The sequence below is a fragment of the Mauremys reevesii genome, linkage group 1, assembly GCF_016161935.1.
Source record: "Mauremys reevesii isolate NIE-2019 linkage group 1, ASM1616193v1, whole genome shotgun sequence".
NCBI classification, from domain to species: Eukaryota; Metazoa; Chordata; order Testudines; family Geoemydidae; genus Mauremys; species Mauremys reevesii.
In genome coordinates, this window is record NC_052623.1 from 353,191,269 (window position 1) to 353,218,576 (window position 27,308).

Genomic DNA, 27,308 nt, shown 5'->3' on the forward strand with positions numbered 1-27,308 from the left:
AGAAGCCTCTTGCTCCCTGCCAGTTTGCTACCTGGGCGAGGTTCCTTTCCAAAACTTTGGTCATATGGCTAGGGTGCAACTCAGGACACCTGGATTCAATTCTCTGTGCCCCTGTTCATTATCTGTAAACTGGGTGCCTAGCACTGCCCACGTTACAGGGCTGTTCTGTTGAGTATGAGACGCCCAGACGCCATTGTAATAGAGGCGATATAGATATTGGCGATGGGTAGGCTGATAGGGATTGTGTTAAATCTGAGTTTAGAACAAGCTAAAGTAGCCACTGCCCTTAGTCTAACTTTAGAGCAATTAGCTTTCAAACCAGCCTTGCCCTCCCAGCTAGAAAAAAAACCCTGAAGTGCCTGGTTTTCAGCTCCCACTGACTTCAAGTAGAAATGGGGGGTTCTGCCCCACTGGAAAATAACCCCTAGTCTCCACCACCCAATTCTAACTCTGATTCGGCTGCCATCCTCTGTTCCCCCTCAGTGCGTGTTCTTTACTGATGGACAGTCAAGATCCTTCAGAACTGGATCTGGTAGCAGCAGGAAGGCCAGGGCTCCTTGGTTGCTCACGTGCCGTTGGCTGCTCAACGTTCATTTTTGTTTGGAAGCCGACACTGAGACCAGTTACTGACCTTCTGGACTGAGCCGTGGCACCCCGTCATCTGCGAACGCTGGGGCTGGTTGGCTGCTCCCGTGCAGGAAGGTTAACCCTGAAACCAGAGAGCCTGCTCTGAAGCCCACCTATTGAAGGCGGTATGACTTCATGGCACCAGTACCAGGGCTACTTCCCTTAGCAAAGAGTGTTCAGCAGAAGGAACATACAACAGTAAAAGTCACAGTCAGCAGTCACAACAAAAGCTAAGGGTCAGGAGCAGATTTATTTAACCAAAGAAAAACCCCAAACCTAAATCTCTACTTCCATTCAGAAAGCATTTCAGATCTTCGGGGTTGGGCCTTTTCAAGTGTCTATTTGCATATGCGCTAAATCACCGTCGGTCATTCAAGTGTACATTTTAAAAACAAGTCCACCACCCCTACCGTGAGAACACTGACAGGGTGTCTCTGGATAGTCCAGGTTGTCTCAGCATTTTCCTTCCCCTCTGCCTCTCATGAGTTTATAGAGACTATCACTTAGAGATACTAGAATACAGGAGGGAAGCCACCACTACCGGTGTCTGGTGAGAACTACGCTGCGACACCTAGACTGTCTTGTAAACAGAGATATACGTAAAAACATCATGTCGATTTCATTCAAATAAAATCCAAATACGGAACATGGCAAAAATAACAGCATCACATGAAACAAGAGACCACGTACAGTATAGCTGATAAATGAGAGCAGCCTATGTTCAAATACGACGTTACATTCACTTTTACACTTGCCAAGCTACCGTTTGGCTAGCAACAGTGAACCCAAACTACGTGAGCCACATTCACAGCTAGTGTAAACTGGTTTCACGTGGAGTGGAGGCCAGTGCTGAATCTGACTCCAGGTCTCAGCCCCAGGCCATATTTTCACTCTTTGATCTACAAGCTTTACGGCTGCTCTAACACTGAATTCTACTTGTGCTGCGCACACTCCCTGCTCTGAGTCTGGGTAAAATGCTTCCCCCCCCCCATGATGAAGCTCAAGATGGAAATCTTACTTCTGGGCTGGTCTTTCCCGGGGTATGTACATACCAGCTGATGAGCTGAAGCAGGGTTTAAACCAAGTTAGTTGTGGGAGGGAGGGACTGTCCAGACAGTCTAGTAACCTTATTCTCCCCCTGCCTGAGAAAATACTTGGAAAACCATGTGTCGTTTGGGGCACTCCGAAGGCAGGAAGTTTTGCTCCTCAGAAATATTGCTCTGAGCCAGTAGATGCCAACTCCATCCTGCTATGGACAGCTTCAGTTACAAGGAACAGGGAACTTCAAAGGCAATGAATCCCTTCCCGTCCACTTGAACACTGATTGTAACATAGGGGTGTTTGCTTGTGAGCGGTTCTCTGACAAATTAGAGGTGCAGTCAATGGAACAAAGTCTTGTTGTCAAACTTAAAGAGCGTTAGGAACAATGGAGCATGAAAAGGACAGGCTGGCTGATTATGCTCCTTTCATTTAGTCTGTGTTATGAGCGGACACTTTAAATAGCCAAGGAAGCTGTAAATTAGTTTGACCAGCTGCTCAAAGTCAAGACAGCTGAAAATGGGGAGCTAATCTGGCTATGGAACAGTTCCAGGAAGTGACATTGCAAGCTCTCCCACAAGGCACCAGCTGTGACCTCTGCTAAAGGTCATCATGGTGGCTAATTCAGTCCTTGTTCTCTGCTGAGACCGCTGAAGGCTGCCACCATCAGAGCTACTTCTGATGGCTTTCGCTCTTCCGCTATCACGTCTTATTCTAGTCAGATGCTGGGCTAGCTGCTTGAGGGCAGTACATGTAATCTAATACAGGAACATCTTGGCTTTGTATTCAGATCGGTTTATGCCTCTTCCCTTTCACCCATTAGCAGAGTCCCAGCAGGTACTCACTTGTGGGTTTGTTACTGCACATTTATCTTTCCTCCTTGCACCTAGAAAGGACAACACAGACCTGCCACTATTAATTCTCTATTGCTCCAAGCCCTGTGTAAGCTCATTCCTGAACACTGCTGGCCAGGTCTACCACAATGCACAGAACAGGTCTGTGCGCTTGTAGCCAAACCCTCACTCGGGGCCTGGATGTATAAATCCTAACACAGGTGGGTAGAACTGGCACACCCAAATCGAAGTGAGGATCGGAAAGGTTGGCTGCTAGATCTTGCAATGTCATCTGGCAGGATGTTAAGGGGAAGCCATCTTTATGGACCTGATGTCACAGGAGCGCCACAGCTGGTTGATTCAGAGGCTCAAGCAGCAGCAGCAGCACAGGGGTAAAGAGTGGAGACCATAGGGAAAGCGCCATGTTAGACCTGAGCAGTAACTTCAGCATGGGATTTAGGGGATAGTCAACCATGCAAAGGCCTTCAATGTGGTTGACTTCCTCTGAGCCTTTCGGGGGAAACACCTGTAATTTCACTGGGCACATCACTCAACAGGGTTGTTCTCCTCTGCAAAGGGAATGTGAAAGAGGCACCTTCTGATTGGAGAGATCTGTTCCCTGGCTGCGTTCAGTAACACAAACAAAGCCTCTACTCTGAGCCAGGCAGAGCCGACAGCCTCCAGCTCACTCACTCTTGGCTATTGCATCTTGTGCTCCAGTAGAATAGTCTAAATTCTAATCAGTCTCATCTCGACAAACCCACTGGACTCTGGGGTTGCTAGGAGTCACCGGGTGTCTAATTTGGCCTGCAGAACCTGTCTGGTCCAGCTGGGTTCTTTGGCTCCGGGCTGGCTTTACTACACTAGCAATTAGGAGGGGAAAAGTAACCTGGGAACTGGGCAGCTGACAAGGATGGAGTCCTCTGGTGCCATTTGTCACCTGCGCTTTAAAAGGTGACCTACAAAGAGAAACTGAGTCAAGCCCTGATCTTACATACTTCAGTGTCTCAATGAAGCAAGAGACGAGGACACCAGTGTGATCGACCTTTTAAAAGCCTCTCTCACAAGTCTAGGCTCACCGAAGAGCCCACAACGCGCTCTCACAAATGGAGTGTTTCGCTGCAGGCTCTGCGGCGGCGCAGAACGCATCATTCCCAGCCACGAGCCAGGAACGGCAGGAGGATTTCACAGAGGGATCAGGGGACTTGGGAAGAGTCGGTAGCTGCAGCTGCCCAGGAGCCAGGGCTCGGCATCCACGCTTTGTGACTGAACTTTACAATGCCGCGCTGGGCAGTAGCACCACCGGGCGGGTCAGGGCGCAAGCCCTTGCCGTGCCGCTCGAGCGCACCAGGCTGCGAGGACAGTAATGAGAATGGTCATGGACGGCAGCCAAAGGGTTAAATCAGACCGGCGGGGAGGGAGGATGGGCCGACAGCACCACAGGCAGGGAGCCAGTGCCGGGCCTGTTACCTTTACAGTATTAAAAATTTTAAAAAGGGCCATTTTAAAACGAAAGGGGCTGCGAGCCGAACGCTAAACTCGTTCTCTTCCCCAGCGGAGGCTACACGCTCCCCACCAGCTTGGCACAGCCAGCAGCTCCTCTCTCGCACAGAAACTGGGGCTCTGCCCTGTAAAACCATGAAAAACGGTCCTTGCGGAGACAGTCCTTTACTCCTTCTTGGCCTCCGTCCTGTGCCTGGCCAGCAGAGGCCCCAGGCTGTTCCACACCTCGGTGTACATCAGCGTGCCCACGAAGACGAAGAGGGTGCCCAGCCAGTGCCAGGCGGTGAAGGGGTTCTGGAAGTACAGGATGGAGAAGATGAGGCTGACGAACTTGCGCAGCGTCACCACCAGGGTGACGGTCAGGGAGGTGCACTCCGTGGTGAGGGTGAAGACTCCCCGAATGCACACGTATCTGGGTGGGGCGAGTTAAGGGCACAGCGAGTGGAGAGAAGCTCGTGACTTTGGTTGGCTGTTTGAGAACACGGGGGCCGTGGGTGGGTCCGGCGGACGGATTAAGCGCTCAGGAAAGTGAAACGGAGAGCACCAGCTTGAGCCAGGGACAGTGCCGCTTTCTGAGCTGCAGAACCCCTGCCATTCATACCAGCTCGGCCAATGCCCCTCCAGCCTGACCCACAGTCCCTCCCGCCTGGTCTCTCTCCACACGCACAGCTCCGCCCATGCCCCTCAATCCTGCCCCGCAGCCCACCCTCCTATTCCAGTACTGCTCTCCCCCTCCCGACACAGCTCTGCTGATGCCCCTCCGTCCTGACCTGCAACCCTCCTTTCACTCCCTGGTCTTCCAGCCATGGGCTCCCATTCAGCTCTGCTCAGCTCACTCCAGTCCTGCAGCACCTCCCAGGCCCTCTGTCCCCGTCGCCCTTCCCAGTTCCGCGAAGGCCTCTCACCCCAGAAGGAAGCTGGGTTTGCTCATGTTCGTTTAATGCTAACATATTTCTGATCTGCCCATCGGGCTTGTTCTTCCTCCGTTTCATGGCACGTACAGACACTGCCCCTGCTCATAGCCATGACAGATATTCACAGGTGCGGCTCCTGCTGCCCCGATCGCCTACAGTCTATATAGGCTCATCTGCCCAACACAGCTGCAAAGGCACCTCAAAGCTACCCCCTTCCCAGGCTCCAGCCAGCCATTCATGCACAATCCAAACGAGCCAATGGAGCACGGCTGGGAGATCTTTCTGCTCCTTTGCTCTATGCCCCGTGCCCAGAAGCTGGGTTTGCAGACGCTCCGGGAATTCCTACCAACGTCCACGCACCTTTACAGCTCTCCCAATACAAGGGGTGATAGGATGTCCTTCAACGGAGGGCAAACCCTAGGAGATTCGGGATCACTACCATGCGCCTTTAAGTATAAGCGCTAGTAGCCTCATTCCCCACATTATTCAGGGCTAGACGTACATGACTCAAGGCCACCAGCTACAAGGCAATACTCAAGATCCACCCCCACCCAGAAAGAGTTGACTTTAAAGAGAGACACAAAATTCACTCTCCTCTTCTGAGCCCTTAATATGTCTCCACAGCTGTTTGCAGTGTCTATAGGTCAGGGGTGGGCAAACTTTCTGGGCCGAGGGCCACATCTGGGTATGGAGATTGTATGTCGGGCTATGAGTGCTCACAAAATTGGGGGTTGGGGTGCGGGAGCGGGTGAGGGCTGCAGCTGGGGGTGTGGGCTCTGGGGTGGGGCCAGAAATTAGGAATTCAGGGTGTGGGAGGGGGATCTGGGCTGGGGTAGGGGGCTGGAGTGAGGGGAGGGTGAGGGCTCCAGCTGGGGCTGCAGGCTCTGGGGTGGGGCTACGGATGAGGGGTTGGGGGTGCAGGAGAGTGCTCCGGGCTGGGACCAAGGGTTCTGAGGGCGGGAGGCAGATCAGGGTTGGGGAAGGGGGTCGGGGTGTAGGAGGGGGTCAGGGATGCAGGCTCTGGGTAGCACTTACCTCAAGAAGCTCCCAGAAGCAGTGGCATGTCCCCTCTCCAGCTCCTGCGTGGAGGCACGGCCAGATGGCTCTGCGTGCTGCCCTGTCTGCAGGTGCCGGCCCTGCAGCTCCCATTGGCTGCGGTTCCTGACCAATGCAAGCTGCAGGGGCAGCGCTTGGGGAAGCTTGCGGAGTCCCTTGGCTGCCCCTATGCATAGGAGCCGGAGAGGGGACATGCCACTGCTTCTGGGAGCCGCGCAGAGTGGGGCAAGCCCCAGACCCTGTTCCCCAGCGGGAGCTCGAGGGCTGGTTAAAACATCTGGAGGGCTGGATGAGACCCCCGGGCCGTAGTTTGCCCAACCCTGGTCTATATGAATCCTCCCAGTCTTCGACACCAGCCAGAGCTCTCTGAGAATCCAGCCATCATAATCTCAAACCCAAACACACGGTGCTAGAGCAGCCGCTCTCTTAAAGAAGGGTTAAAAAGTTGCACTGATATGCTCACAGCACCTGCTGCAAGACCAGGTAGGCTAAATCTAGGGGCTATCAATCCTCCTGCTGCAGGGCATAAGCTGATAAACAGCTGGAGTGGAGAAGTCTCTTCCCCTCCACGCCCCCTTGCTAGAATACAGGAGAGACGTGTTTAAGATTTTTTTTTTTTACCAAGAGGCTTGGGAAGCAGTAAGTAGAAAGGCTCCTAGCTGGGCTGCAGAGGGAATAGTTAAATAAGGACAGAGAGCCGGGGGGGGAATTCTAAGACAAAGGGGTGGGAGAATTTCAACACAGAGCCAGGTGGCTGCCTTTTTTGGGGATCGGGAAGCTTCTCACTGATCCACCTTTCCCCTTCCCCTGGATAGGCAAGAGTGTTTGTATTCACAGGAATATTTCCACCCTCCTCTGGCCCAGTAAGTGTAGAGGACAAAGGTAGAGCTCAATCATAGCTAAGCAGAGCTGCCTAAGTGCTAAAGCCAGTTAGTTGTCAAGCCATTCCACACACACAGGACCCTAGGCTGGCTTCTGCTCCTACTCGACTCAAATTATATATGCCCAGCTGTCTCGATCTCTTTCCAAATTTCCTCTGAAGTACCCCGCAGTGGCTGCTTTCAGAGAGAGGGATACTGGTCTAGGTGGAGGATTGGTTTGCTGCAGTACGACAGGAGGTGGTCTATTGTACTAGATGAACCACTGTTGCTTTATATGCAGGTGGCACACAAGTTGCCATTGCAGAACAGAGCAATCCTTGCACAGAGATTGGGAGGGAACAAAAACAGATGCCTCCCCCTTCCAAAGAGCTTACAATAACCGCAAGCCATAACTCGGTGACAAACTGCAGGAGTATCTGTCTCATCCCGGAATCGCTGAGGTGTGTTCACAACCAACAAGCAACCTGAGGGTGCCATTATCGAAACGCTTGGGTCCCTGTCTCTTCTGTTGCCTTCCTGCACTGCATTCTGCCTGAATTCAGAGAGCAAGGCTTCTGCCGGGACCCTCTCTGCCGGCCTTTACCAGCTTCACGCACACACTTCCAATAATAATTAGTAGTAAAAGTTTAGCTGCTGTCTCAGTATCTTACATCAGCTCAAGCGCACCTGTCTCTGGTCTCTTGGAAACAACACGCACGCTGCTTCAGCAGCTGACAGCACCTCTTGCGCATCAGCTCTGAATTCGGGGAGGTCTCAGAGCACAGGGCAGGATTTACACCACTGATCTTTCGGCCGAGTTTTCTCAACGCACTAGCATCCCCGCTGCCTGCCCTGGCTCTACCACCCGTGCGTTTGAAGGATACTGAGTGATGACGTTCATGACGAGGTAAAACCACATGATCGGCAAGGTCAGCCCGATCCCCGGGACTTGGAATGGCTCTGCGAGGAGAGAGGAAAGAAGAAAGGTCCATGTCTGATCTCGGCCCAGCTTTTAAAAGCACAAAAACACACACAATGGCAACGAGCCCCCTTCTTGGTGGTCTCAGCAGGGAAGCCCCTCAATTGCGTCTCACTCCGCGAGGTATGCAGGAAAAGCTGTGGGGAGCTTGCACTGCGACTGACCATGCTGTCTCCGCGCTGGGGATAAACACACCACAGCTCTGGAGACCGAAGGGTTATTCAGATTCAAGGGAATTCTAAAGCAGACTGGAAAGCAGTGACGGTTGCACATGCTCCAGCGGCACAGGGCTCTACCACCTGGAAAGGGGCCCAGTTCTGGTTCTGATCCAGTGTGGTAACTTGACTTTTATCGCTAGACGGAACTATCACGGTGAGGTGGCATCTCTTACTGCTCACCCTTTGGTGTCTCCTGCTGGATGTGCATTACACAGAAGCCGGGCAAAGCTTTTGCCATGATAAGCACCACGAGAGCTGTGATTTTCTGAATTCACAGCTGAAGATGGGTCCATTATCAAGCAGCTATTGGCAATGAGAACATGAATTCCACTTTGCACGTGCTTCTGCAAGTTTTTGGGGGAGGAAAGGAAATCTCAGAAGGCAACTCTGTGCTGGCAATACCCGCCCGGAGAAGTTTGTGTGAAAAAGTTGTATGAAAACATTTGTCATTTTCACACAGTTCATCTACCCGGACATGCATCATGGGCTAGATCCTCAGCTGCTGTAAGCCTCTGCAGCTTCATTGATTCCAATTTCAGAGCTACGCCAATTTCAACCAAAGAATCTGATCTGTTCATTCAAATTATTGTGCTCATCGGCCTCACTTATGTGACTGCTTTAATGAAATCTGTTATCACTTGATTTTCTGAATGGGGAGGAAGAACAGCCCTTCTTTTCCGCTGGAGAGAAGGATTTTCATTTTGAAATGGCTGTGATGGAAGATGAGCTGTGCATTACAGGGGGACCGGTTTACGAAACGTCATGGAGAAAAATTTTTGGCTGTCAGATAAAATTGGGGATCTGTGTATGTGAGGTGGGGCTTATTTAACAATAACATTCACCAGTTTTCAGGTTTTCCCTTCTGCGTGAGTAACTTTATGCACACAAAACAGACCCACTGATTTTGACGGGACTCCTGATGATACATAAAGTTAAGCACAGGTGTATTAGCAGGGTTGGGAACTTGACGAGTTTCTAATCCCTCTTGGGTTAAAACATTCTCCATACCAATTCACAGACTTCCGTTCAGAAGGGAACATTTTAATTACTTAAGCTCACCTACATAACCACCAGCCAGAGTGTCTCACCCAGAGATTCCTGCAGTGCAGGGAATCGACAAGAGCATCGACTTGCACAAAGAAAACTCACCAGACTGGCTGAAGAGAACAGCATGGGTGTAGATGTTCGGAGCGAGGAGGAGGAAGCCAGGGAGGGGCAGGGCATGCTATGGCAAGAGACAGAAATCCAATGCAGAGCTTTAAACTGACACCATGCAGAGAATCCACATCAGTACAGGGAGCCAGTGTATGTGCATCTCAACTAATGTTAAAGGACAAATGCTTTAACATACTAATTGCCCCTACGAGGCTGCCCGTGTACAAGCTGAGCTCACGTACCGCTTATCCATCCCAAGTCAAAATGATCAGTCCCTCTTGGCAGAGCAGCCTGGGATTACGACAGGATGAAATGCATTCACTGACCCAGCCCTCATGTTCTAAAGGGCTAAACACCTGAGCAAGAGGTTTGGGGACAGTTTTTGATCAGGCCTCATTTCCCCGATCCCCTCTACAGTATGGTAACCTGGCATCATAGGACGTAGAGATGGGAAGTTCATCATGCAGGATTATTTCCTGCAAAACATTTCCTACTGCCGAGCACAGCCAGGGATTGCCTGCATGACTCTGACCATAGGATCAGGGCCTTCAGGTCTGGATTCTTTCTAAAAAAAGGTTCCAGTCGGGTCAATGGGTCTATCGCATAGAACAGACTGGAAAACTACATGAAATTTATATTTGGAATGGTTTGGTTTGAGATAAAGCCAGCAGTTGCTTACATTGTAAAACAGTGCCTCCTTGGAATGCTTTCCAAACTGTTTGTAGATGGTCTCTTGAAAGATCCCCATTCTGGCTGACATAAGCAGGGCGAAGGTCAGTGCCGCGATGCCTGCAACAGAAAAGCAGCCTCACTATCCCTGCCTCAAAGCTTAATAAACCTCAAATCAATCAGCGTAGGCAGATCACCAGGGCGCGACTTGAAACGGAAGAGAATGGGAAAGCCCACAAGAGACAGGTGCCACAGCCGAAAGATGTTAGGGGTCGTTGAATATTTTACCCATGTGACTCAGACGCTAAGTCTCATGGAAAGCCAATAGGATTTAAGCACCTAAGGCCCATTTTCAAAAGTGATTTAGCTGCTTTAGATGTTGTTACCCCCTTGACTGATATTGAACATCGGAAGCCAGCCCCTGCAGAGCACAGAGGGAATTACTGCCCCACATGCAAAGAGACAAGTGACGACATTGAGTTCCTCAAGATATCAACCCCAGCCCCTGGAAGCAGCCAGAAAGTGAAGACTGCCCATATTAAACTCTTCAGTGTCAGTTTTTTAAAAAGGTTCCCTGTGGTACATCAGACCCATAAAATACAACCAAGCTTGCAGGTAACTGCTCCCTCATGGTGTAGTCTGCAGCACCTGGGTGAACAAGAAGGTCCCTCTATTGTAGGGAGGAATTGGGCCATATTGTCGGCATACACATGGGGCCAAATACATCCCTGGTCTAATCCTGCTGTAGGCAATGGAATGACACCCAGGACTGAGACGGCCCTTTGATCTCTAAGCAATTTTTTACTCCCCATCCCCAGCTTCAGCTGACGACGGGATGCTGCGATACTTTCAGAAGCCATCATTTCTCAGGTTATTCTCCCATGTCTGTTTCCTACGGGGAGTCTGCTTTACAGAGCTAGGCCCAGATTCTAATCTCGGTTACATCAGCGGCACCCGTCCAATGGAGATCAGACTCTGCCCTTTTTGACTTAAGATGAATCTCTCAAATTCACTGCAGAAAAGTAACCTGGGAAGGGACCTGATAAAGGAGCAACCCAGTTCCATCACTAACCCACCCCTCACACAAACACTTCAGATGCTATCTTTGACCAGCTGGTTGCAAACGACTTTTTGCAACGTGATAGGCTTGTATCAACAGGGCGAGAGAGGGCAACGGGATTCTGCTTAAATTGACAGCAGAAACACAACTGATCCCTGGAGCCGGGTGTCCCATCGCTCTCTGCTGCCGTGCCGTTTAAGCACGGCTGCAGGCCTGGAGATCAGCCCCGTGAGAGCAACTTCGACCAACGTAATTGCAAAGCCAATTAGCGTCACTGCACTTACAGACCTAACAGCCACCACATGAAGACGTGGAGTCCGTCCTCTTCGCTTAAGCTGGATTTAGACGCCTAGGGAAGGTGGGGAGAAGAGAGTCAGAGCATTATAATGGATGCAGTTGGGCAGCTTGCAAGAGACTAAGTTTGTCTCTCTGTTCCCAATAGCTGAGGGATTGTGTTCCAAACCTATGTACAAACAGTATATCAAAGACAGCCTGGAGTGTCCTTCCTTCACTGGTTAAAGAGAGTATGTGGCAGTTACGGCTTTCACCACTGCTTTAGTGGGATTGTTGGACAGAAGATGAAGACTGATCAGCAAAGCATCCCTTTCAAAGGAACATGCTGGCTGAAGACATATGCCGCTTCCCCTCCCCTCCCTTTCTCCTAACCCTTGACTGACTGTGTGCGTGACGATGAAGCTGGTATTTTGGGATATTTGTTGTATTTGGAAAAAATAATCAATTACCAATAATAATAAAAAAGTACCATGCTGCACAGCCCAAGTCTGACAGGAGCTGCAGGTGCACACATGCTTTTGCGGGGTGGAAAACAGACGTATTCAGGCGTGTCTCTATTGAAAATGGGATACAGACTCACATACGCCGATAGCCAAGCCTGCACTCTGTGGCACATGCCTAACTCACAGTATTTGCTGTGGACCTATTAAAGTTAACTTGGATTATTACTACTAGTCTAGTCTAAGTACAGCTGTTTAATGCATCTGTGGATGCACTAATCTCCCGAATCTGCATTTAAATAAGCAAGGATCTTACAGAACCCAGCCTCTTACACTGCAGACTAACTGTAAGCAGCTGTCTCTGTGTCAGAGCAACAGAGCTGCTTATAGTTATTGCGCAATCCACCAGGCTGGGCTCCATGAGAATCTAGTAAGTTTTTCTTCTCTACAGTTGCCTATGACAGCAGGAGATTGACAGCGTGAGGTCCTTTCTGATCCTACGTTCTTAAGTATATTTTCCCCCATGATAAAATGTTATTGTCACTGTAAGTTTGCAGTGGGCTTACACACTATTCAAACCTTCAAAACGGCCAAATTAAATCAGTTTTCACCAAGACCCTGGAAGGGGCATCTCTCTGAGCCCTATCTCCATGGTCAGTTTCAATTTTCTGGACTTACCTGCTTAAAAGCTGTTGAACGAAGAAGGAAAAACCTCAAACAAGAAAAGTTACACACTTGTGTGTATTCTCCCTGCCCCAAAAATCACACTCTCCTTGCTCCCAAAAAATTGCCATCCTGTTTATGCTCAAACTTACCCCAAAAATAAAAATCACCCTTGGTTTCGGGCCAGGCCTGGAAAATTCTAGTTTGAAAAGTGAGCAGTTCTGGAAGCTGAGAGCAAGGTTTTTAGATAGACGCTGCCAGTCTAAGCAGTGTCACCACAATGGCAGTGCAATAATCAAATACATTAACCCCAATTATTTTGTTTCCTTTGTAGATGAAAGTAACTTGATATTCAGTGTGCCCCTAGGAAAAGCAAAAACTAAGCAGCATGTCATAAAGGGCACCTTGAACTATTCAAAAAATAAAAATAAAAATAAATAAATAAAGGGGAAGGCCAGCAAAAATCAGGTGTCTGACTGTGGGGAAGCTCTCTAGGGAAACAGACAAAAAATATGCAGTGCACTTTCTTCCCATTGACACAAAGGGAATTGCCTGATTAAGGCATCAGTGGCGGCTCCTACTGTTAATAGGGCTCACAGCTGTACAGACTCAGACCCTTGGAAAGCATTCCTTACCACTTGTTTTGCAGACATTAAAGTGCAGATAAAGATCCCCACGGACACCAGGGCTATGGATGTGTATTTCGACACACTGTATCTGCAACAAGAGAAGAACAGAGACATTTCAGCATTGTAGTCCACCCTTTCCAACCTGGGAGCTTTCACCCAATGCTGCACTGAAGAGGCATTAGGCCCGATTCTCCTCAGTTACCCTGGTGTAAATCTGGAGTAACTACTGATTGGAAACTGCTGAACAGAAGATCCAAGGAAAAGCTCTTTCATCTCTAGCCCCTTCCATGCTCAGAGATTTAAGTGCTCTCTTTCCAAGAGCAAGTCCAGGACCAAAGGGTTCCTAGCCCCGCTAGATCACAAGATAGGCAGCCTTAAGATCATGTCATTCTGATTACTTTCTTGCTTGAGCCATTTCCTTTTCATTCCCTGATACCCACACACAGATGGAAAGATCAGCAGAAGAGAGCTCCTACTGCAATACCTCGCCCCACTCCCGCCTGGCCCAGCAGCACGTCTCGAGCCCTTGCTCATCAGCGCGAACAGTACGAGCATCTGAAGCTCGCTTAGCTGTCAACTTAGCTTTTACATAAACCAGCCACTGGAGGGGGACAAAGACCCACACGCTCCTATTGCGGCAAAAACAAAAACTTCTTGGAGAAATATTTAAGCCGAGACCCGACACGGAAGGGAATCCTACCCAGGCCTCAGCTGGAAGGCTGGTGGCTGCAGAGGCTACTGAGTGACAAACCACTCTCTGCCCTATCGCTCTGTAGCCACTTATAGTCACACGCCAGCCCACGAGCAGCAACCTGGGACCAACTCTCCTTTACTACTTACCTATCAGTAAGGGGTGATTAATGATCATAAATCGATTAAGCCCTAGAACACTGTACTTCTCAGACAGAAGGTGATACAGAAATGCAAAGCAGAAGTACTGAAATGCTTCCTATTCAGCCTCGGTTTGCCTTAGAAAGGTATGGCTGGAGTGCCAATCCCAGCTTTGATACCGACTCCCGCCCTGACCTCTGGCAAGTCACTTACCTTCAGTGCCTCCGTTTCCCCATCAGTGAGAGGAGGATAATATTTACACCGGGGATGACAGATCAAGTCTAATGCACTTTGCAGACTAACAGTTTTACACATGTGCCAAATGCTGCTGACTATCAGATTGTTGCACTGACTGAGTCAATAACATACATTTTTCTGATGAAACTGGGAGGTAAAATTTACCTTTTTTTCAAAATGATGACACCTAGAACCATGCTCGCTATCAGAGAGCCCTGGGGCGGAAGGAGAGAGAAAAGCAAACAAGGTCAGTGTGTCAGGCACCCTCCCAGAAACAGAAACACATTCAACAAGAAATCCTGTGAGCTCTGAACAGTTACGTTCGGTTCACTAATAGAAGTAACAGCCTCAAGATAAGGACGGAGAGAGACCGAAATCAAAGAGGGACTGATTCTCATTAGACCCAGAGAAGAGAAGTAACAGGTTTTGTGGGTGCGGCAGGGAAATGTAGGTTCTCCCCTTGTTGTATTTACGCTAAAACAGTTACAAGGGCAATTCAGGAAGAGAACAAGTTAAAAGAGTTTCTGGAATCAACATTGTGCGAAATAAGTGCAGGGATGGAGATGGCTCAGGAATGATGATGTTCAGGTGAGAGAACGATGAGGTTATCTAGCTCAGCGCAGGACTGGTTCCTAGGTTGTATCCTCTTTTTTTTTTTTTTAAACAGTCTAGATTTAAGATGTGTCAAGCGATTGGCCAGCCACTGCTTCTCATGGAAGGCTACTCCACAGCCTAGTACGTGATACCTGATACTCAAGCATACATTTCCTTTTGGCTTTAATGTAAGTTCACCTTGTCACTTGGTTTGCAGACATGAAAATTCGTGAAAGTAGCATGGACGGGGCAGCATTTTCTAAGGCGTGAGGTGCACCCCCTAGGGGCGCACGAAGGACTAGCAGCGGGCGCACGAGCATTCATGCTGTGTGGGCTTTAACATGGCAGGGTGCTGCAGAAGAGAGGAGGTGAGAAGGGTTTAGTTTTCTTGAAGTGTGGCTCAGCTTTCAGGTGACATCTTCTTACCCAAATGATCCTGTTCATACATTTCATGGCTCATTGGGTTAATACAGGGGTGGGCAAACTTTCTGGCACAAGAGCCACATCTGGGTATGAAAACTGTATGGCGGGCCATGAATACTCATGAAATTGGGGGCTGGCGTGTGGGAGGGGGTGAGGGCTCTGGGATGGGGCCAGAAATTAAGAGTTCAGGGTGTCGGAAGGGGCTCTGGACGGAGGCAAGGGGTTGGGGTATTTGTGTGTGGGGGTGAGGGCTCCAGCTGGGGGTACAGGCTCTGGGGTGGGGCTGAGGGTGCAGGAGGGTGTTCTGGACTGGGACCAAGGGGCTCAGAGAGCAGGAGGGGGATCAGGGCTGGGGCAGGAGGTTGGGGCACAGAAGGGAGTCAGGGGTGCAGGCTCCTGGCAGCACTTACCTCAAGCTGCTCCCAGAGGCAGCGGCATGTCCCCCCTCCGGCTCCTATGTGGAGGTGCAGCCAGGCAGCTCTGCACACTGCCCCGTCCCCAGGCACTGCCCCCACAGCTCCCACTGGCCGTGGTTCCTAGCCAATGGGAGCTGTGAGGGCAGCACTTGGGGCGGAGGCAGCATAGGGAGCCCCCTGGCTGCCCCTACGAGTAGGTGCTGGAGGGAGAACGTGCTGCTGCTTCCAGGAGCCACGCAGAGCTACAGCATGAATCTGGGCAAGCCCCAGCCCCTGCTCCCCGGCAGGAGCTCGAGGGCCGGATTAAAACAGCTGAAGGGCTGGATGTGGCCCCTGGGCCGTAGTTTGCCCACCCCTGCGTTAATACATCTCTCCATGCTAGTAGTTTTATTTTGGCACAAGTCACCTTTTGTAAAGCACTCTGTGCCTGCCTATGAAGCACCATAAAAAACACATCAATGAATCCGCAAGTTTTAGGGAACTAGAGATGTAAAGGGCAGGCAAAACTTTCATTTACTTTTCAGACGTGCTACCAACATGCTCAGTACAACTAAAAAATAGCTACTGAGTGTTTGCACATGCAAACTCACATATCCTTCTCCCGGACTGCATTCATACTGGGCAGTCTTTGCAAATCTATCCTATACTGTGCCAAACGGAGAAGAATAGGTCACATTACCAGTGAAATGCAGGGGTTTTACATGAAACAGAAGCACGTTATTTTGCAGTCTGAGCGCAGGGCTGGGAGCCAGGAACTCCAGAGTCTGGATACTAGCTTTAACACCAACTCCTTCTGTGACCCTAGGTGAGTTATTCAACCTCTCCATGCCTCAGTTTCCCCATCTGTAAGAAGGAAGCTTCTCCAGGCCTTGATGCCCCCCGGACTAAGGGGCAGACAAACAAGTTCCCAGCCCTGACAGCCAGGTGTGTGCGTGACAATGGCCCTCCCTGTAATGTGCAAAAGCCTCCCAAAGATTAACTAGTTCTCATGTCACCTGTCAGGTGGTTGGATTATTCCCATTTGACAGATGGGGAAACTGAGGCACAGGCAATAAGGGAACAGCCCAAGTTCTCAAAGGGTGTCTATTGCAGAGCTGGGAACTGAACCCATATTAAGCTCTGACTCAATGCCTTAACCACAAGGCCATCCTTTCTCCATTACTAACACTGCTATCTTTGTAAGGCATATTGTAGCTCTACGGCAATTCGAAGCTTCTCTCCTCAACTGGGCCTGGAGGGAGACTGAACAGACGAGTTCTGCTCCCCTGGGACATTGTGCACACTGAGAGAAAGGCTGGAGGAGGTACTCACTGATCTGAAGATCATGTGCAGCGGCATGGCTATGTTTAGATTCAGGGCGTAGTTATTCACTACGCTGACTGTGAAGAACATGGCCACCATGATCAGGTAGTATCTGAAAGGGAAACACAAGGGGCTGGTCAGCAAAGCAAGTTGACGACTGGGAAGCTCCTTCTAGACGTTCTCTCACACAATGCTCGGGCAGCGCTAATCTGTCAGCCTCAGAGACTCAAGCTCCCCGCTTATCCTCAGAACAGGAACAGCCCAGACGGTGCAAGTCTCCCTCCCTTACATGCAACAATGCTCCCACATCTGCTCCAGGGTGGGTGGGGAATTCAGTCTCCGTAAGGAGGCTGCCAACAATGGGACCAACTGTGAATGGGTTGGTATTTAGCGATCTACTAGGCACCAAGTCATTTCACACAGGCCATCAGGTCACAGGGATCAGAGGTGGAAAAACCCATCAGGTTTTCTAGGCCACACTGCTGCCAGTGCAGGACTGTTCCCTACAGAATAAGTGGAGGTAAAACAAGAATTTTGCAAGACTTCTTTCCCCCCAGATTTCATAGATTCTAGGACTGGAAGGGACCTCGAGAGGTCATCAAGTCCAGTCCCCTGCCCTCGTGGCAGGACCAAATACTGTCTAGACCATCCCTGATAGACATTTATCTAACTTACTCTTAAATATCCCCAGAGATGGAGATTCCACAACCTCCCTAGGCAATTTATTCCAGTGTTTAACCACCCTTTCCAGTGGGCCCCACTCGTTACCAAACCCCAGAGAGATCCAGTCCCCTAAAAGTAACACTCGCTTATTAAACAGCTACTAACATGTTCCTTAGGAGAGAAGACTCTGAACGCAGTTTCCTATTAATAGTCCCAGATAAATGAGTTAATATTTTATCAGGCATGACAAGTTGTGAATGAAGCATTGCTAACTCTGGAAAAGGAATGGGGGTTAGACAGGAGAAACGGATAAGCTGTTTTATTAAACGTGAAGAGAGAACAGATATCTAGTCAAGTCAAGCCCAGCCAAAGCATTTAAGTCTATTGTACCTTATTGGGATGGCTGGCCGCTTCCTTCCAAAGTTGGCTTCAAAGATAAAGCCTTCCACTGCTATAAATAAGAACTGTGCAAATGTCACGATGTTCCCGCATCCTGGAAACTCTCTGGATTTGTGGGGAAGAGAGAGAAGGAGAAACATAACGACACACAGTAAATTGTAACTGAATGCACTGAGGAGGAGACCAGTAACTTACACACATTCATAGAGCTCTTACCAGCGTTTACCATTCTAACGCACCAGACAAGCTTACCTAGCGTGGTTCTTATATAGCCTTCATCACGGCAATATAGGCACCTCCACTGTAAATTCATATACAAACTACTCACAAGGATCACTTCACTCATCACTGGGAGCTAGCAACCTCTGGGGAGCAGCTTGCCAGCTGTTTAACAGTGCACAGCAACACCACTCAGCAGGCTTAAGATAGGAAGTGAAGTAGGGTATCATTTTCTTCTATATAGGTTCTTTGATGGCCATCATCCCTGTATATCTGACAGGCTGAATTCGATTTAAGTCACTAGTCAGGAAGACTCGATTTAATCATGGATTTCTACACAGAAGTGCATTCTTGCTGGTTGTTATAACCTTAATACATATTCTTCACAATTCAGAGATAGATGTAGGTTTCATTTTTAGAAGGTACACACTATACATTTTTAAAGTGATTTATTTTGAAAACTTTTCAGATTAGTTTTACACCTATATCAGAAAATGAATGATTGTTTGGTTATTTCATTTACCAAAAGTAACTGAAGCAGATAGTTCACCTCCCAATGACTTCATAAATATCTCCAATTCAACAGGTTAATCATTAATATTTGGAGGATTTTCTTGGCATGCTGTATTAGGAGGAGAACATCACCAGACAAACATTTAAATGGTTTTATTTAACTAAAACAACGACGTTATGTATTCTGGATTTTTTTCTTCAACAGCAAATATATAATATTTTAACAAAACAAGCATATGAATTTTTGAATTTAGTTAAACATTCAAGTTTTTTAAAATCAGGTTCGTTTTTGTTAAAATTGTTTTTAACTAAAATAGTTAAATGAAATTTTAAAAAAATTAAATTGACTGTGTCAGCCAGGTCAACATGAGAAACTTAAAATATTGGCTTCTGCAGCTAACGCAGTCATCTACCTTCATTTTCCTGTTTGTTCATAATCTGGAAAAGAAAAACAAGCTTTCCTGCTTTTTCAGGCCCAAATGATTTCTCAATTTGGAATGAATTAGTCCAAAGGAAGAAAATATTCTCTCTACACCGGCAGAAGAATCTATTGCTGTTAAAAGTGAGATTATCACTTCAACAGTCTCTGAATCCAAGTGTTTAAGTGACTTCCACCAGTTCACTGGTGTGACTTTCTTTAAAACATTATCAGCAGACATATATTTCTTGAATGGTTCTTATTCCCAAACTGGGTCTCTTTTGCGGCCTGTTGCCATTATAGGTTTTCCCTTCCAGTGAGAGAATGGTATGGTAGATCTCAAATCAATGAAGGCTACACTCAGAAAGACCTCAACACTTCTGGAATATGCTGCTCAAACAGTTTCACTTTTGTTTCTACTGCCTGTCCCTCCCTTCTCACATTTATCTCCAGACTTCTCCTTGTCCAGATCTATTCCGCCCCCAACAATCTTCTATTCATTGAACTTTTTGAAACTTTGCACTTTTAGAGAGAGGTAAGGGATTGACTCTTTGTGTCCACAAATTTGCAGAGGGACAATAGGGTTGAGGTCTGTTATTTCTCACCTCTATATATTTTATTTATTTATTTAAAAACATTTTTGCTGTTAACAAACATGTTATCTCTGGAGACACAAATCCACAGTTTGAGAACTGCAAAACTAACCATCTCTAATGGAATCTTCTAGACTGAGCTCTGAGCCCCACTGGGTAGATTGAAAGATTAACCTAAATAATCTATACAGAAGCCCCTGGACCCCCATAAAATTGGTCCCTAATCCATGAACTATTGGAATTTATTTACAAAACTTTTCTTAAACATGACATGAATATATTGTCTCATGCTATAGAATTAGAATTTATAATCCCTATTCCATGATGAGATATCTTTGAGCTATAATGTATCTTAATTAAAACTATCTTTAGATTGGTGTTTGGTCCCTCCTTAGCGTGGGCTAGAACAGTGGCTCTCGACCTTTCCAGTCTACAATACCCCTTTCAGGAGTCTGATTTGTCTTGTGTACCCCCTAGTTTCGCATCACTTAAAAACTACTTACAAAATCAGGCGTAAAAATACAAAAGTGTCACATTACACTGTTACTGAAGAACTGCCGACTCTCTCATTTTTACCATATTATTTAAAAATAGATCAACTGGAATACAAATATTGTACTTACATTTCAGTGTATTGCATATAGAGCATTATAAACAAGTCATTGTATAAAATTTTAGTTTGTACTGCTTTCACTAGTGATTTTTATGTAGCCTGTTGTAAAACTAGGCAAATATCTAAATGAGTTGATCTACCCCCGGAAGACCTCTGCATACCCCTGGATGAGAACCACTGGGCTAGAACTCATTCCAGAGAAGAGCTTTTCAGCCTGCTCTGCCCATTCCCAATCACCTAACTGTTAGTGTCCGGGAACCACAGCAGCTGTCTGGAAGGGGTAGCAGGAATCTCTCAATGCAATTTTGCAGTTGGAAACAACTAGAAAAGCCAAAACCATGTGACCAGCCAGCTCTCAGCAGATCATTAGAAAGTGGACAGTGTCGCTCACTCTCTCTCACACATTATGTACGTGTGTGTATACAGAGTCCATCACCTATCAGGCCTCCTTCATACATCAAAGGAGAAAAGCATGTGCCCAATCTAAAAAGGGAAAAGTCCTTTTTTCCGGTCACCTTTAAAGAAGTCTGCTGCACGTCGGCATCTTACATTTAGTGAGGATGATTTACCTGCTGTGTTCTCAGGTGAAGTTTCAAAACATGGAACTCACAACTCTGGTTTGCTAACTGGATTCATATAGATCTCTTTCTGATACCAGGCGTGATGCTTTGCTGCCAGACACCTCTCTTCTTTTTAGGTTATCATCTCAGGCTCTGATCCTGCAACCAGATCAACGTGACTCATGCCTCTATATAGAACCTCATTGACTTAGGGGCTTTAATTGCTTGACCGGGGGCTAGGAGGCTTGAAAACTAATCTGCTAGGTCTGTACAGCTCAAAAGCTTGTGTCTCTCACCAACAGAAGTTGGCCCAATAAAAGATATTACCTCACCCACCTTGTCTTTCTTGGGACTGACACAGCTACAACATTGCTGCACACTGATAGGTCTGTGCTCTCATTGGGGGCACATGGATGCTTGAGGGGGTGGAGAAATTATTTCCCCCAGTATGCTGCTGGCTAATCAGGAACTGGTAAAATGTGTCTTTCTGTGGACTGCTCAAGGCTGCTAAGAAGTGCAGCCCTGGTTTAGCCACTGTACAACTGGAAGTAAAATATTCTTCTGCTTGCTCAGTGAGTAGCTGACTTTGTTATGGATAGATAAGTTCATCTCAGAGAGTGTTTTTTCTCAAGGCATTGCGAAGTTCTTTTGGTACCCAAACTGTGCATTGCCACACTTTGTTTGGCTTTCTTTTGATTGTAGCATTGACTCTGAAATTTTCTGGCTTTCCACTGCTTGCTTTTTTGATAACCACAAAATCCTTTCTGAGGTTTTTCCATCCTTTTAAAATAGGAAAATCTGAGCTCAGCCTCAACTCTAGCTTAATAAAACATTGCCATATGCCAATAATACTGTACAGCACTTTGCATTTTCAAACACTGCAGGGACATTAAATATAGATTATGTAGGTAAACACTGGCATGTTATTGATGGGGAAACCAAGTCACAGAAAGAGGCTGTGACTTGCATACGAGGCATTGCAGTGTTGCCAGCTCTCATAATTGATCATGAGTCATGTGATGTTTTTAGTGCCTGAACTCCTCAAGTCAGGTGAATATATTAATATCTCTGCTTTCATTTGAAACCCCATTTCCCCCCCAAAAAAACCCTAAGTTTGCAGAGAAAAACTTGAAAACATGACTCAAGTGCATCCTAAAGGCTCAAAAACGAGAAGGCAAATAAAAACAAAAAGTAATATTTCTGAAAAAAAAATCAAGCGGTTAAGTCAACCACGACTTTGATGGTTTGATTTTTGAAAACCCGGGGTTGGCCACGCTGCAGTGTATCAGGCTGTAAACCAGGATAACCTGACTCTCGACAAGGACGCACTGGTGGCCTTGGGCAAGTCACATGCTTGGCGTGATTTTTCTGAAGTTCTAAGCACTCACAACTGCCACTGACTTCAGCGGGTGGTTAGTGCTACGGCTGCCTGCTGGGCTGACGCACGGGGGACTGAACTGGGAACCTTCAAAGCTAAAAGCATTGACTGCTACAACTAGAGCTAAACAGTCTAGTCTCCGGAGCTAGGGACTGTAACAACTCATCCTCTGCAGATCCGCACAGAGGGAGACCTGACACACACTCACCAGTAGGTTACATGAGCACCTCCAGGGTGGAAAAGAGACAGGTCTATAATGTCTTTGAGCCTCACTTTTCTCATCCATAATATGGGAGTCATGTCACAAACCTACGGCACAGGGGCTCCCCCCTCTCTGCTATCAGAGGATTTTCCTTCGCTCAGAAGTAACAAGTATCAGAGGGGTGGACATGTTAGTCTGGATCTGTAAAAGCAGCAGAGAGTCCTGTGGCACCTTATAGACTCAAGCCTGGTCTACACTACGCGTTTAAACCGGTTTTAGGAGCGTAAAACCGATTTAACAACACAAATCCACACTAAGAGGGAGGCCTATATCGGTATAAAGGCTCTTTCTTTTTTTCTTGTACTCCTCCTAACGAGAGGTAGGGCTATCGGCTCGTATTATATTACCATATATTTAGTGTGTGTGGTGGCCAGATCGCCGGGCCGGGCGGCGGTATCCGGCGGTATCACACCACACCACTGACAATCTGAAGCAATCTGCTGAACTTGCAGTGGGTAGCAGTAGTAGAAAGGAAACTTTTGAATTGAATTTGTTTGCCCAGGCGTGGCAGCGTGTGCTCGATCAGCATGGGTGGTGAAAAAGTTAAAAAAAAAAAAAAAAGAGAAAGGGCGATGCGGGCCGCGGACGTGATCGCGGGCAGGCAGGCAAAACTGTTCTATCAGCGCTCCGTTACAGAAGGCGAATTTCAAATCATTTTTTATAATCCAGAGACAGATGCCATAGCAGGGACTCAGCGCGCACTGCTGCGTGACAGCGTGAAGCGGAAAGCCATCAAATGGATGGGAGGATGGGGGACTCACTCCCATCCACACAGTTCCTGCAGTCTCTGATTGCATTGCATTCTGAGCTCAAAGCTGATGCTTCAAAATTCTAAAACAGTGTGGGTGTGGGTCAGGGGGGCACATAGCTCGCCCACCCCCCCACCCCCACCCCCCCCCCAAAGGAAAAAAATCTCCTCTCTCTCTCTTTTTCTTTTTACATGTTACTTTTACTGAATGCTGCAGAGCAGATGCGATGCACCAGAACTCCCAGCATCACTCCCCCCTCTCCCCTGGCTGGCTTGGGGTGGATGGTGGTAAATGACTGGTATGGTATCTGTCCATCAGCCTATGGGAGCAGGGCAGCAAGTGACATGATGACCAGCACCCATGATGACCAGCATCTGATCCATTCTCCTGGGCCTGATGGTCCCTGGTTGATGTGGTAGATGGTGCAGTATGGCTGCTAACCATAATCGGGCTGGGCTAGCCCCAGCCAGCCCCCCAAAGAGTAAAGTAAAGACCCTGCCCTTGAGGGGATGAGGATGCTGGGCTCACACTCCCTTCTCCTCCTTACTGTGCTCCTTTCCTACCTGCTGGATCTATCTAGCCACTCCTTCCTGCCTTCCACTCATATCTCACTTATCACTCATTTCTTACTTCATCACACAAGTGGGTATTACATGCTACTTTGGGAAGGCAGGACAGGAAGGGAAGACAGGAATCAACAGGTGGGGTTGGGAAGGGAAGTGATATAGAGCCAAGCTCATAATTTCTGCAGGATCTGGAGCTGCAGGCAGAGACAGCTCTCTCTCTGGCTCTCTCTGAGTGGTTCTCTAGTAGCTGTGCCCTGCTTCTATTCTCTTGAGGACTTATTCTATTATTAGATACCACCACTCAGAGGACCAATTCACCAACTGGCAGCCCCTGGCTAAGAGCAGCCAGCAAAGCTAGCAACAGCATTCACAGCAGTGCAAATGGGAAATGGAAGCCACGAAATCTTGATTACCATTTATGGCTGAATATAACCATCTCTGCTGAGCAAAATACATGCAAGCAAAAAAATGCTGTGCTGCTGTCTGTCATGCTGCCTGTGCAGGCACTGCATCGCCTTGCTCTGCACAGAGTCACAAACACAAAACAGAAAACAGGCTCCATGATTGCCATCTGCCCAGGGCAATCCAGGCAAAAAAGCGCGCAATCCAGGGAAAAAAGCTGAGCACATCTTGGAAGCCGTTGCTTTCCGAGAGATGGAAATGACCACCAGCGGCCCTTTTCCCCCAGCGGAAATGCGAGGGATCACGACCAGGCATGGGAAATGATCAGGACGGGGGGGGGGGGGGGAAGGAACAAACGGATAGCAGGCAGTCTCAGGAGAAAGGAGGCTTAGCATCAGCTTATTGCACGCCACACACCATATGCTGGCACTCTGTGGAAATCGCGTGCACTCGATTTTATAAAATCTGTTTTACAAAACCGGTTTATGCAAATTCGGAATAGTCCCGTAGTGTAGACGTACCCTAACAGACGTACTGGAGCATGAGCTTTCGTGGGTGAATACCCACTTCGTCGGATGCATGTATTCACCCACGAAAGCTCATGCTCCAATACGTCTGTTAGCCTATAAGGTGCCACAGGACTCTTTGCTGCTTTCACAAGTAACAGTCTCTCTGTACATTGCCATCATACTATAATGCTCCCATTTGCAGACCAAGCTCTGGTACCCACCATACATTCTCCCCTTTCTTCTAACTCATGGGAGATCCCTCATGTCCCATTACACAGAGGTCTCTATCCCCATCCCATCTATGCCCAGGGCCTCCTCTCCCTATTATTTAGAAAACTATCTGCATCTGCGTATGAGTCATAATGCAGCAGTGATAGGAAAAGGAAACAGACGCCCCACCACATTTTAAGTTGCTGCTACTATTAAAATCTTATGCCCCATCACTTCTGGTGCATTGCCACAGACTACAGCCCCCTTCTCTTTAAGGCAGGCATGCATCCCAGGGAGAACATAGACCCCAGCATGTGATGCACCCTCTTAAATTGCAGCATGGCCAGAAATTGGGGTCTCTCCTGGGTTCCAAGTTTGGTTGTTTGGAGGGCCCAGTTACGAGACATGGGCACTAGGTAGCCATCTAGCTCCACATTAGGGTGGACTCTGGGATACAGGGCAGCCCCTCTGAACTCAGCATTAGATCGGCCAGATAAGTGATTACAATACTGAATGACATTGGGCTAAGAACCAATCCCCAAGGAACAACCCCAGAAACGCCCCTACTCAGTGGCCCCATACACAGGATAGATAGCACGATGCTGAAATATGGACTGAATCAGAGGTGGATCAAAGCACATGGTTGTAACAGCAGGGTGCAGGGTGGCCTCAGGAGCTCAGGTGTGAATCAGAGCCCACAGCCAAAGCTCTGGGCTGCCAGACACCTACAGCTGGGCAGAGCACCAGGTGGCAATACCAGCACAAGGTGCAGACTCCCCAAAAGCTGCTTAGCCCCCTGCCCCCTAGCTTCACAAGTGCCCCCAGCCTGCGCCTTAGCCCAGTGACCCCAGCACGGCGCTCCCCACCCCAGCAGGCTACGCACAGACCTGGTCCCGCAATCCTAGGGTGCTAACAACTCACTTGGCCAGATGCCCCCAAGCCTCGGAGGCAGCGCAAGGACCCTGCCCCCAAAGATGCTAACACTCACCTGGCTGGGAGCCCCCAGGCCAGGGGCAATGCCCCTCCCCCAGGCAGTGACAATACACCTGGCCAAGCAACAGCAGCAAAGAAGCCCTGCCCCCACCCCTTCCAGCCCAGCCATCCTGCCCCCCAGCCCAGCTACCCCCCCAGCCCAGCTGCCCTGCCCCCAACCTAGCCCAGCGCAGCCCAGGAGCCCTGCCCCCCCCCCTCCCAGCCCAGCTTAGCCTAGCCTAGCCCAGCCACTCTGCCCCCCAGCCCAGGAGCCCTGCTACCCCCCCAGCCCAGCTGCCCAGCCCCCCCACCCCCCCACTCCAACCTAGCCCAGCGCAGCCCAGGAGCCCTGCATCCCCCAGACCAGACCAGCCACCCTACCCTCCCCCCCGCACAGCCCAGCCCAGCCGCCCCTGCCCGCTAGCCCAGGAGCCAGCCAGCCACGAGCCCCCTCCCCCCGGCACGCACCTGGCCAGGAGCTCCAGGAAAACCACGTTGCTGCAGCACCCGCTGAAGACCAGCCCTACGGCCAAGGCCGGGCGCATGATAGCGGGTGGGGGCCCCGCACCCACCGCCGCGCTGAGCCTCCCGCCGGCCCAGGCGCCACCCAGGCGGCAGCCGCCGGCTCCATCCCGCTTCCCGTCGCCCCACTGTAGTTCCTCCCCCGCCCGCCTGCCGTTCATCCCTACGGCCGCTCCGCCCCCGGTGAACTACAGCTCCCAGAACCCCCCGCGCGGCCCCTTCCCGGCTCCATGGACTCCGGCACCTACGGAGCGCGGCGCCGGGCTCCCGGGGGCTGATGGGAGTTGTAGTTCCTGGGCTGCCAGCGCTCACCTGGCCCTGAGCTCGCCCGTAGGGACGAGCTGTTGTAGCAACTGGAGGGGGGGAGGGAGGAGGCGGCGGCCGCTGGGAGGCAGAGCAGCTCCCCACAAGGAGCGGGAAGGATTTCAGGCCCACAGGTAAAAGCTTACCGGGAGCGAGCAGCTGCTGGGCGGCCAGCTCGCAGGGTGCGTGCGTGCCCCTGGCCTGGAGCGGGCGGGGGGCTCTGGCAGAATTCCTGCACCCCTGCCTCTTGCTCGATGATTGGCTGAGGCTAGGCGGGCCAGCGAGAGGATGAGCATTAATGAACGCGAATGCTGGTGAAATGCCGACGGCGCTCGGTGCTGTACGCGGCACCGCTCTGGCCTGAAGAGCTTCCAGGCTAGACAGGCACCAGCCTTCCCCCGCTCCCTGGAACTGACCTTGGTGGGCCTTATGGGGAGCAAACACCCTCCTGCCCTACACCTTCCACCGAAGGCTCCAGGAGAGGCACCTTCTTCCTCTGCTTCTCACCAGGGAGCAGAAGGTCACTGTCCTTTTAGCTGAGAATGGCCCGAGAGGACAGGCGCCAATGGAACAGCCCGTCATTCCAAAGGGCTTACAGTACAGAGAGGAAACCAAACTGAATCAAAGATCATCAAACTATAAAATCTTACCTAGTCTAAAGTCTGGGTAATGGTCCCTCTAGGGGCCTGATCTAAAGGCTACAGCATTGCCTGTGC

General features: G+C 49.3%; 1 protein-coding gene across 2 annotated transcripts; it reads right to left on the reverse strand.

Moving 5' to 3' along the window:
- Positions 1-858: 858 nt before the first annotated feature.
- On the reverse strand, positions 859-26,408 carry SLC35B4 (solute carrier family 35 member B4). Of its 2 annotated transcripts, XM_039519708.1 has the most exons (11): positions 26,236-26,363; positions 20,729-20,878; positions 17,795-17,908; positions 16,751-16,853; positions 14,172-14,221; positions 12,945-13,026; positions 11,201-11,261; positions 9,863-9,972; positions 9,178-9,253; positions 7,716-7,791; positions 859-4,413 (listed from the first exon to the last, which is right to left on the reverse strand). In XM_039519708.1, exons 4-11 carry the CDS (start codon positions 16,838-16,840, stop codon positions 4,167-4,169), a joined length of 792 nt encoding a protein of 263 aa, XP_039375642.1. In that variant the 5' UTR covers positions 16,841-16,853; positions 17,795-17,908; positions 20,729-20,878; positions 26,236-26,363; the 3' UTR covers positions 859-4,166. The 2 variants fall into 2 exon arrangements, with proteins under 2 accessions (XP_039375642.1, XP_039375641.1); XM_039519707.1 differs by lacking the exon at positions 20,729-20,878 and having other exon boundaries at positions 26,236-26,408.
- Positions 26,409-27,308: the final 900 nt, after the last annotated feature.